Source organism: Lactuca virosa, chromosome 4 (assembly GCF_052849685.1).
Source record: "Lactuca virosa cultivar CGN04683 chromosome 4, Lactuca_virosa_CGN04683_v6, whole genome shotgun sequence".
Classification (NCBI taxonomy): domain Eukaryota; kingdom Viridiplantae; phylum Streptophyta; class Magnoliopsida; order Asterales; family Asteraceae; genus Lactuca; species Lactuca virosa.
The window spans coordinates 90,177,928-90,190,282 of record NC_136429.1 but is presented as its reverse complement, the minus strand read 5'-3'; the positions used below and the strand labels follow the sequence as shown (position 1 = coordinate 90,190,282).

Here is a 12,355-nt window from a genome sequence, read left to right as displayed (position 1 = left end):
TGGAGCATCCTGAAGAGCAGCCTCGACCGCGTGGGAGGAGAAACGTAAGAGCACATGGAGATAAGGGGATGCCACAACAACCACCTCAACAATTTGAAGGTGGTATACCAACCGACCCATTTCAAAGTCGGGTTGATACATATTTGAATAATCTCCCTAGCGGTGTCAATTATCATAATCATGCAATTGATGTTTTATTTTTCACACCTTAACGCTGAGAGACCGCCAACCATGCCACCTCATTATCCATATATTCCGACATGGGAGGAATTGTGGTCGCGACAGGGAGATGGCGCAGGGCCGAGTGGAGCTAGAAACGATGGAGATGATGATTATTGATTTTTATCCTTTTTATTTTTATTTTTAGTTATTTTGTTTTCTTCGTTTATTTTGGTGTGTTTTTAATTTGGCATGATTTAAGGACATGCAACGAATGTTTGATGATTGTTTTCTATTTTCCACGAGTGGTTTGTTTTGTTGCAGGTTTATTAGAGTATCGAGAGAGGAAAAAAAATGAGAGGCAAGAGCGAACGAGAGAAGCCACATGTTTTAGAGACAAGAGTCGAAACCCATAAATTTTGATAAGTGTGGGGTGAATTTCATTTGCGAAGAGAGATTAGAGAAAAGAGAGGGGTCCAGAAAAATAAGGGTTTTTAAAAGAGTCTTAATTGGTTAAGGGTGCAATTGAGGATCACATGCATAGAAGACTTGTAAAAAGAGATAAATTCTGTTACACCCAGTTTTCACGACGTGACCCACTATTATCACGTCGTGAGGTCGATGATATCACATTTTCAAGATCTATCTGAACCATACTCACGTCGTGAGTTTCACTAATCACGTTGTGAGTGGTAAAATATGGCATTTTACTATTCTATTTCAACCATACAATGTGACGTATGCTTTCCCACATTGAGATGTTTTGCTTTAAAGATTTTATGCACCACACTTTTTGAAGATGCAAGTTTCTGATTCACATCTTTCTGGCACATTCACGCGTATCAATGAAGTCCAAGTTCCAGTCACATACTCAAGATGTTCAAGTTTTCCACACGCTTTCAGAATTCGATCTCGCTACTACTACCCACGGGAGTTTGTTCCTTTTTATTATTTTTATATTTTTATGCATACAATGAGGGCATTGTATGAAATAAGTGTGGGGTAGGGGTCGAATAGGATGCTAGAAAATTTATTTATTTTTTAAATATATTTGAAATAATAATCTAAAAATAAAATCTAGTAATAATTAAAAACTTAAGTTGCTAGTGTTGCGTGGGATGATCTCATGCGAGCTCAAATGTTTAACTAAGCCAACATATGTTATAGTATATTTGTGGCTTCCCAAGTCCTAGTGAAAAGTCATGAGATATGAAAGATAATCTGGTAGTTTATATGGCATAAAAATTTTGCAACGTGTACCTGAAATCTATCCAGGAGAGCTTATGTAGTCATTGCACTTAGAGTAATACCTCTAACCAATAAAGGTTGAAGTTAAGCTCCTTTACTTAAGCATGTAGGATTTGAGCGAAAAAAAAGTGAGTTATAAAGAAAAAAAGAGAGAGAAATTGCAAAAGCTGAAAGAATTTTGGAGCTATCAAAGTATGAAGATCAAGAGATCAAAAATTCTGAAGAATCAAAAATGGAGGATATTAAAAATCAAACAAAAAAGTGTTGAACTTGAAGAAATCAAAGAGCAAATATCAAAGAAGATATGAATTCTGAAGAGCTCCATTGTGGTATCAAAGTTGTAATTCTTCTAGTTATTATGTATGTTTGGGTAGCTTAACCAAAATACCTTGAGGTTAAGAAAAATTTCTGAGGATGGATTCAGAGGGTTGCAAAAATAAGTGTCGTATAAACTAAGGGCGAAGGTTCATAAGGAGTGTGAGTATTTAGGATTGGGAAGTTTTTAGGAACCTTAGACACAAATATGCCCATTGAGGTCTTGGTATAATGGTTGAGTTCAAAATGGATTATCTTATGTGATATTGGTGATGAAAGTTTAACTTAAAAAATTAGTTTCACTTGGGGGCAAGCAAAAGATAAGTGTAGGGTATTTTGATATTGCCATATTTATACACATTTTAGGCAATATTTTAATACATTTTAAGTAATATTTTGGTTAATTGCAAAGATATGTGATACTTATTGAATTAATTTACATTTTGCAACCAATAAGGACACTCTTGCAGAATAAGGACCAGAAGTGACAAGCATTGGAACTTTGGAGGATTGGAGCTTAAAAAAATAATATTTTAGTTGAAAAACCAAGCTCACGACATGAGATATCAATGCTCACTTTGTGAGGATCAAGTTTCTAGAAGATCAGCATGCGGAAGCAAAAATCCTTGCATGATACGGATATCAATAGTGAAACTCCTATCTCACGACGTGAGCCACGTATTTTGGAAAATTATATAAACTCCTTTGCATTATCGGTTAAGGAGGTTTTTGGGAGAGAGGATATTATGAGATACTCGAGACTTGAGGTCAGAAGAGTGCGAAAATCATTCTTTTGGAAGAAGGATAATTGGAGGATTAAGAATTTGAAGATTCAATCATCACATTCGGTTTGATTTATTTTAATCATGTCAATTCCTATTGAATTCTTGTGTTTGATTTCAGTTATGAGTAGCTAAACTCGTTTACTTTCGTTTAGCTAGATGAAACCTTGAATCTATGGTTTAGTTTACTATTTATTGGATTTTATAAAGTTGGTTTTGTGCTTGTGTTTGATTATCATTACCTAACATGTTAAATTTTGTGACTTTGTTGCTTAAATTCAAGTTTAGTGTAGCTTAGTGACTATTAAATTACATGAACTTGTTTACCTAGTAGTTTAGTGACTATTAAATTGTTAGAGTTAGGAGTAATCACATCTAGATCAAGTAATAAAAGTAACAAATTTAGCTGTGCTGGAGAACATAATTGTGACCATAATTGTGTTTGCTTAATTGCCTAGATAATCTTACATAGCTCAATTACAATTAATAACTAGTTATGTGTTTGCTTGTGTATGACCATACATAGTAGTACATGAATCTGTGAAAATATTAGTTTATTGGACCAAAATAGCTAATTACATAACAATTGGTAACCAACTTATTTAATTCATAAATAGTAACTAACCATAGGAAAAATGTGGATTCGAAACTAAATGAAAGTGTTCTTAATATATTGAGTAAAATCGTTTAGTTAAGTGGTCAAGTTTTTCTAAACTAGAAAATCAGATAAAAACCCCTTTTAACTATTGTTTGCTTTTACATTTATATTTTAGTAGTTATTTTAATAACTAGATCCGTTCCCTGAGTTCGATACCCAACTTACTTTACTATACTATCAACTGACTAGGTACAATGCCTATAGGTGCATTAGTAAACAAGTAGTTGGTTAAAACTAGTAGGTATAATTTGTACGCATCAGTACTCCAAAGGTACGCGGGGCATACTCAAATCTTGACCGCATACGAGAGAGTTTACCACGTATGCGCTGCATACTCAGGTTACGTAGGGCATACGCCCAAACTTCTCAAACCTTCATTAAGAGCTTAATGCCTTAAGCTCTTACGTCAAACCGTCAGATCCAAGGCTAAATCATCCTCAAGAGTCATAAAGTTTCCAACTTTATGACTTTGCATGACCATTAAGTGCTTAACTCAAAATCTTAATACATTAAGACCTTCTAAGGAATGCATGGAGCAAAACCAACCATTAAGACCCCATTTTTATGACTCAAGACCCTTCCCAAGGTCTGAAAGGACGACTTAATGGGTCAAGAACAGGCCATGCTCAAGAATCACCATTCTGGGACCAAAAAGTGTCTTAAAAGAACAAAAGTCTAGATCTACAAGATGGAGTGGCAAAGTTGTAAGCTTTATACCTCCTTGAGGTTGCAAATAAGAATGAAATCCCAGATCCAAAGTGCTCTCAAGCTCCAAGTTCTTCTCACCACCTTCTTCTTTCTCCAAGAACACTTCTAAACACTCTAAAGGCTCCAAAATGCTCTCCTTCTCTTAGGGTTTTCTTGGGGATCGATTTCACAGAAAGAGACTGAATATGAATTAGATGTGAGGCTATAATGATACTTAAATATGAGCCAAATCCTAAAAATTAGGGTTTACATGATCCTCACGTACACCCTGCGTACGAAGTGTACGCCCAACGTACTAAGGCGCACCCTAGTATGCTTAGCGTACACACGTACACTCAGCGTACTCCCAAAGTTTGAAATTACCAAAATGCCACAACGGGTCCTTTTGTACTCTTTCTTTTACTTAGGGACCAATATGCAATAAATCTCAATATAATGGTCAACAATGAAAGTGCCTCAAAACAAGATGTTACAAACAAATAAATTGAGTTTAGTGGTATATCTTGTAAAAATGATTAAAAATGTACAGTCCCCTTGTAAGTTATTAATGTAACGCCCGTGTTTCTAGGCTAAGCATTATTATAATAATGTAATAGTTAGGGTCAACAATTGTAACTTATTTTGAAGTAATGAATATGAATTATTTGAGTATTATGTGATTTATGTGAAATATACGTACTTATAACGATGTAATAAAATAATAATAAAAACGTGCGTCAAAAATAAAATATTAGATAGACCCAATATCTATGAATAAAGTTGAAGTGGTCGCAACAAAGATTTCGGGGATATAAGGAACGCTGAAATCTAACTTATAACGAAGAAGTTATGACTTGTCGAAGTTTTGCAACAAGACCGGCACGATGTTGAGTATCATAAAAAGTGAGTTTGCAATAAATACTTTTTAGCCTTAGTAACCTAAACGAAAATCGTAGTATACGTTAAACCGAAATCGTGTATATAGAGAACGTCCAAATTTGACTTCGTATGAGGAAGTTATGATTTTTCTAAGATTTGGCATAGCAGTATGCAGCCCGGAACTCGAATTTTAGATTGATCGATTTTTATCCGACACAACCTAAATGAGAATTGAAGATCTCATTAATAGAAACTCAACGATATAAGGACAGACGAAAACGGACGTCGGATGACAAAGTTATGAATTTTTAATGGACTTTATCTGTTTAAGCCTGTTAAAATATAACTTTAAAGATAAAGTCAAAAATTAGCCGACGGAGTCTAAACAAAAGTTGTAGATCACGTCGCTACCTACACGTGGATATAAAGAACGTCAAAAACGGAGCTCGTATGCGAAAGTTACAGAATTTAGAAATTCACTAAATTATGGAAGGATGCGAGGGTGACACATGGACGAATCAGGGCCATTCCTTTCTCCCCACGGATTCGCTTCGGATGATGACACCTACCCCTCGTACGCGCAACATAGTGCCTCGTATGCCTAGCGTACCGAGTACGCACAACGTACTTCGAAGCTACGCCCAGCGTAGTCCGAAACCTCAACCTATAAATAGGTGCGAGGATCACCCCCAAATTCACACATTTTCCATTCTTTCTCTCTCAACTACTTCTCTTAGCCCATCCCATTCCCTAGTACTTCCCAAGTGGTAGAGGCGAAGCCTGGAGCGCCAGAAGGCTCCAAGAAGAAGAGCTTTCAGCTCAAAAGTTTTGCCCCCGCAGAGCCCGACTCCTAGCTAAACTCCATTGTAAGTGAGTTATGCTTACCCTACTTTAAGTTTAGCTTATGTTTAAGTTCATTACCGTTATTATGAACCTATAAACTATCTTCATCAAACAGGGCATGTCGAGTGATGTAAACTCAAGAAGTCAATGGATCAAAACATATATAGCCTTTATATTTTGGACTATAACCAATGAATATACAGGATGTACTTCGTGGATACAGCTTGCGTCGAGTGTAGTCCCTTAAATAGGGAAAAACACGACAAAAAAAAATCCAGAAATTTTCATATGATGGGATTTGATGAAATAAGATCTCAAAAGGAGACTTGTTGTCAAGCATCAGTGTAGGAAGCCTGTTGATGATGTATGTGGCCGAAATAAATGCATCAACCCATAATGTTGTCGGAGCATGAGAGTTGAAAAGCATAGCAAGACATGTTTCAGTTATGTGTCTGTGCTTGCGTTCAGCCCGAGCATTCTGTTGGGGTGTGTATAGGCAAGAAAGACGGTGATGGATACCGTGTTGTTGAAAAAGTTTTTGAACTCGATTGTTGGTGAATTCCGTGCCACCATCGCTTTGAAAAGTCTTAAGTTTGCATGAAAATTGTGTGGACACAAAGGATAAGAAAGAGATTAAGACATTGTAAAAATTAGATATAGCCTTAATCGGGTAAAACCAGGTGAAACGGGAGTGGTCATCAATGAACATGACATAATATAAATATCCTTCTTTGGAAAACATTGGAAATCATGGTCGCCTTATTGACATGTATTGCTGAGGAATCCCCTAAGCAGTGTTATCATCCCGATGAAAATCCTTAGGCTAGGTCCCTTAATTTAGATGCTTTAGGGACAGAAAGTGAGGATAACGAGAACGAGTAATCGGGTTGATTGATATGATGAAAATTAATAAACTTAATTATTGTGGGTTGAAAACCCTGTGTGCTCACCAGACAACCAAGCCTGACCCACTCAGTTTCTTGTATTACAGGTAGTGGCAAAAGAGCACAAGAGTGTTCATCTGATGAGAGATCTAAGGATTATAGACCATTAGAATAATAGATGTTGTAAGGCTTGTACTATTTCTGTTTATGCTTATGTACTGTATTGACAATGACATCCCAACGTTTTTAATATAATGAAAACACATTCCTTCGGGAATGCTTTGATAATTTACTTATCATATTTTTGGGAACAAATTCCGCAACATATTTCTTCAAAAGTATACTCTGATTTTCAAATAAAGAATAAAAAAATCGATTTTTTCTGGCCGTGAAATTGGGGATGTCACAATTAACCTATGTAAGACCCCGTTTGTTTAGCTCTTAATGCCTCTTAAAAAGAGGCACCTCTTAATCTATAAGATTCAGAGCATTTGGTTAGCACTTAATTTATCCAGTTAATTAGAAAAAAATGTATGACCGAATCAGATGACACTCACATTTGAAGAAAAAAGAGCATGCGTATCTTCCAATCCCTACCCTCGTTCATCCTCCTTTTTTTTGCAGTATCGAAGAACACATGCCTCCATCACTCCCAGCATCCTGTCGGACATTACATATCCCATCGTACTTTACAAAGACCACCACTGCCGTCGCACACCACCGATGCATGCACACCGACCGCCGCATGCTCCTTTCCTGCCATCGCATGTCTCTTTTTCCCTCTCAACCATCTCCGACAACCTACAACCCTCCGCCATCGCTTCGCCATCGACAACAACATCACATAATGGTTGTGTATTTGGAATCAAAGTTTCTTAATCAAATTGTAAGCACGAGTTATGATTATGAATTTTAAGAAATTCACAGGGCATTAAAGATTTACATTTCTCTTCTCACATCTGAAATCGGATTTTTTGTGTAAGAAATCTGAAATGGAAATCTGTTTGAAGTCTTTGATTTTTCTTGTTCTTGCCATTTCTCATAGGTACTATATAGTATCAGTTATAGGGAAATTGAATTTGAGATTTGAAATTGAATTTATTGTGTAAGAAATCTGAAATGGGTACTTGGAGGTGTGGATGGTATAACATGGAGTGTTGTGGAAGCATGAAGTGTTGAAATATGAAATTGAATTAGATTATAATGTGCTTGAAAATATGATGTGCTTAAAAATCTGACATGTAATCAGATTTTATAGATGGGAATTGAAATCTGAAATGAATATTGAATCTATCATGAAGTGTTGTGGAGGGTATAACAAAGAGTGTATGACTGATGCAATAAGAATACAAGGTGGATGGCTTTTTAGGTGAAAAGTGCTTAAATTTTGGTGGAAGTTGGATGCATTAGAATCTAATGTGCTTGAAAAACTCATGCTCAATTTGGATTTTAATTGTTGTTTATATATTTTTTTATAATTATTTAAGAAATTGCTTCAGTTATTTTATAAACGAACACTTGAATTCACTAAAAAATAAAACAGAATGGTAAATGATCATTGTTATAATTCAACACAACAATTCAAATGTTCCAACCAAACAGCATGTTAAAAATTCAGATCTTAAAAATTTAGACCCTCTTAAAAATCCAGATCTTAAAAATTTAGATCCTACCAAACATCCTGTAAATTATTAACCTAATTTAACACCGACTTGGAAATGATCTTCATCAACAACCACCACATACTAATTTTTTTGAAATAATTAAATGAAAAATATTAGAAAGTTAATTAAATGAAATAGACAATTAAAACTCGTTGTACTTTTTTTCTAAAGTTTAGTACTTATAAGTTATAACACAAAAAATATTAGTTAACTTAACGAATATATAATTAGAATTGGTTATAGGCACGTTGTGCATACAAAAAATTAATTAATCTTGTAGATACACACAGTAGTTAAATATACATACATGTACAATCGTGGACTGGTGATCATACGCTATCAGCGTTCTTTTCTCCATCAGCCGTCCCACCACACACTCTCTTTCTGTCGTCGATTTCCTTCCTTATGCTCAAAGCTACAAATCCAGATCTGAGATCACAATCAGGTATCAAATCTAAAACCATCATTTCATCTCATCCCCACAAATAAAATCTCACTTCTGATCTCAGATCTTGCGCACACAAACAACAACAATCCATAAAAAGAGTCTGCTTTAGTTGCTTGCCGATCTATCCCGTTCTCTCTCGCCAGGTTCGTTTCCTTTGATCACACGCTATTGATTTCGGTGTTCCTTTTCTATTTAGAGTGTTGTAAAAAAAATTCGGCATCATTTCTGGTTTATTTATGCTTAGGGTAGATTACTATAGCAGTGGCAAGAGTTTACGTAGATCTAGGTCTTTGTATCTTAAGATCCATTTGTGAATTTCACTTGACGTGTGGAATCAAGGTCGTAAGTAAGTCATGTGCGTGGGAAATCTATCGAATCTTTTAGATCTCTTGACTACATTCGAAATATACATTTTCGTACTCTGTTTATTTTTCTACCGCTGGTTATGAAATCGAAACGCTACTAAGAATTTGTGAAAAGATCCGTATACGATTATGAGATATAATTTAATCTTTTCATCCAATTTATCGAGGGCTTACTGAAACTGTTGATTGTAATCAAGCGTGAGTTATTGCACTCGAAGATCAGGCACTGAGCACCGATTACTGAATGAATTCAATATACATATTAACATTGTAATCACGCGTCAGCTGCTTTCAAAAATGTGATTCTCAATTAACAACAAACATTATGCAGATTCACTTTTTTTGCTATCAACCATGTGGAGAATCAAACAATTCATGCCAAAAGAGAAGTCCGGACTTGAAGGTCGCATGATTGACATTGGAAATCTTAAAATTCAAGTGCGCAATGTGATAGCTGAGGGAGGATTCTCTTGTGTTTACTTGGCTCAAGATGCTCTAAATGGTTCAAAGCAGTATGCACTAAAACACATGATATGTAACGATGAAGAATCTCTAGATCTTGTGAAGAAAGAAATATCCGTGATGAAATCACTTCAAGGACACCCAAACATTGTCATGCTATGTGCACATACTTTCTTGGATACAGGGCGCACAAAGGAAGCACTACTTGTAATGGAATTTTGTGATAAGTCTCTGGTTAATGTGCTGGAAAGCAGAGGTGCTGGCTTCTTTGAAGAGAAACAAATTCTTCAAATATTCAGAGATGTCTGTAATGCAGTTTTTGCTATGCACTGCCAGTCACCACCCATTGCTCACCGGTAATTAACATAATACTTATTAAATTCTTTTCTATGTCTTTTGCTTTTGAAGAACATTAGCAATAATTTTTAATTTGCAAATGTAGTGACTTGAAGGCAGAGAATATTTTGCTTGGATCTGATGGATTATGGAAGTTATGTGATTTTGGTAGTACATCAACAAATCATAAACGTTTTGAAAGGCCAGAAGAAATGGGCATTGAAGAAGACAATATAAGAAAACACACAACACCTGCCTATAGATCCCCTGAGGTTTGTTTATTAAAGATAATTAACAATCAAATCTTTCTTTTTGATTCATTTGCAACTTTTGTTCTTGTTTCAGATGTGGGATTTGCTTCTGAGAGAAGTTATAAGCGAGAAAGTTGATATCTGGGTAAGTTGGGTGCTCCATTTGTTACTCCGAGCCATGTGAAAAGACGTGAATGCCCTTCTCATCCTAGTTTGATTTTATGCAGGCACTTGGGTGTCTACTATTCCGCATCTGTTACTTCAAGTCTGCATTTGATGGTGAATCGAAGCTACAAGTTTTGAATGGAAATTATCGCATTCCAGAAATGCCAAAGTACAGCTCATCAATAACAGATCTCATCAAGGACATGCTGCAATCTTCTCCAGCTTCCAGACCAGACATCACGCAGGCAAGAGCTTTGCTTGATTGGACATTCATCTCCATGAATTTAGGTTAGTTATACACACATGGAACATAGCTGCCATGTGTATACCCATTTTTACTCATGTCATTTTTCTTTGATTTATGCAGGTGTGGTTTCGAGTTAATGGTCTATTACCCGATGAATCTCAGAAGTCTTTACCTGATAGACCACCTGAAATGCTCCAAGCTGACATCCATGAAGGTCATAAATCAATTCTTCTTGATATTATTATTATATTTTTATTCAAATTTTAATAGTGGTTTAACAGGTCTTTCAAAGTCTGCAAATAAATCTAGCCCGGTGCCTCGTAGAAGCCCACCGCCACCACCAACCACCACCGCTGAGTCATCCCGGAATGAGGGAAGTGGTGGGCCCTTGGGTGCTTTCTGGACAACTCAGCATGCTAAGGAATCAGCTGTTGTTGAAGAGCTTAAATTTGATGAAGAGCCAAGTGGGGCTGAGAGATTTACATTACACAGAACTAGTCCTCCGAAAAATGAAGCTCGTCATTCCCGGTCCTCGCAAAAAGTGGTGCAGGGGAAGTCGGGTCCTTCAAAGGACTTTGAAATGAACTTTTTCCCAGAAGGTGGTCCCAAAGCAAAATCTAATGATGGTTTTAATGCTTTTGCAACTGAGTTTGGCATGAATAGAGTTGGGAAGGAAGAGGAGTTAGAGGGTGAAGTAGAAAGATTAAGGGAACAGCTGAAGCAGGTTAATATGGAGAAAAATGAACTGAGTTCTAAATATGAAAAGTTATCTGCTATTTGTCGATCACAGAGACAAGAGCTACATGAGCTGAAGCAAACTCTTGCTGCTGCTACTACTCCATCTCCAAATAAAAGCAGCTCTAAAACCCAGCCATCTCCAGGAATTCAACACCTGTCTCCATCTCCACAGGTAAATTTCATGGTTGTTTATTATATATAGCAACATATCACATTTTTTCTTATTATGATGACATTGAAAATTGGTTTTTGTATTTGGATGAGATTGGTATAATTTAATTGGGTAGATTTATGAAAGAAGGTCTCATAGGAAGAAATGAAAGTATATGTTGTTGTTGGTGTGTTTTAAATTATGATTGAGATTAATTTGTTTCTTTAATTTTAATAGCAGAAAGAGAAAGAGAAAGATGGAAGAGTTTGGGAGGTTGAAAAGGGATTATTTGATAAAGGGTCCCCTGAACAAAACTCATGGCAGGCATTTCCTGAGGAGAATCCCACAAACAACTCCAAATCTGTTAGAACAAGAAATGGGCACCAGAACAAGCAAGCGGCAGAAGGTGGCACCACCACCACCAGTTGGGGTTTTGGAGCAGAAAGCTTCACAGCAGTTCCTGCCACTGCTAGCTCTCACTCTCAGGTAAACACAACACCTAATATCCCTATCATCACCACCAATTCTGGGCGTTATGGGGAGGAGTTTAAAAACAAAGAAAGTAAGTCGGCTTCCCGACCTGCTGGATGGGCTGGTTTCTAGTCTTGCTGATATGTCATTATTATATAATCATGTGTTAAAAAGATACTTGTCTTGTGATCTTGTCGACATTTTAAGAAAACTGGTTGGACTTGGGGTATTATATTAATAGGAGGGTCAAGAACATCTGAAACAAATGATTGTCGATTTGTTTTTTCTCTTCTGGTGTTGCTATGTGTGTTTTTGTATATCTGTTTACAGATTCCAACTCATGTTATTAATTAATTAATTCATCACTATCAGCTTAGCTTTTGTTGTGTTACTCTGTGCTGCCTCTGGTTAAAAAGTCTAATACAAATCAAATAACCCATATGATAAGAAAGAATGTGCCATTGGATCATTCATCATTCAGTTTAAGGAGGTTGGATCATGTCATACCATTATGGTTTCTAAATACCAACTTCTTGCACATCATCGTCTTTCACTAATCTAATAAGGATTCAAATTTCAAAAATTTTAAACATCCTACTTCC

The 12,355-nt window shown here is 36.2% G+C and overlaps 1 protein-coding gene across 3 annotated transcripts; it reads left to right on the top strand.

Annotated features, from left to right (window-relative positions):
* The first annotated feature begins 8,411 nt into the window (after positions 1 to 8,411).
* LOC145106265 (Protein kinase superfamily protein) lies at positions 8,412 to 12,129 on the top strand. 3 transcript variants are annotated; one of them, XM_079043276.1, is made up of 9 exons: positions 8,412 to 8,564; positions 8,629 to 8,710; positions 9,264 to 9,750; positions 9,837 to 10,002; positions 10,076 to 10,126; positions 10,209 to 10,391; positions 10,514 to 10,607; positions 10,675 to 11,303; positions 11,520 to 12,129. In XM_079043276.1, the coding sequence occupies exons 3-9, from the start codon at positions 9,287 to 9,289 to the stop codon at positions 11,883 to 11,885; spliced, it is 1,953 nt and encodes a 650-aa protein (XP_078899402.1). In that variant the 5' UTR covers positions 8,412 to 8,564; positions 8,629 to 8,710; positions 9,264 to 9,286; the 3' UTR covers positions 11,886 to 12,129. The 3 variants fall into 3 exon arrangements, with proteins under 3 accessions (XP_078899402.1, XP_078899403.1, XP_078899401.1); XM_079043277.1 differs by having other exon boundaries at positions 8,436 to 8,710; positions 11,523 to 12,129; XM_079043275.1 differs by having other exon boundaries at positions 8,436 to 8,710.
* The last annotated feature ends 226 nt before the right edge of the window (positions 12,130 to 12,355 follow it).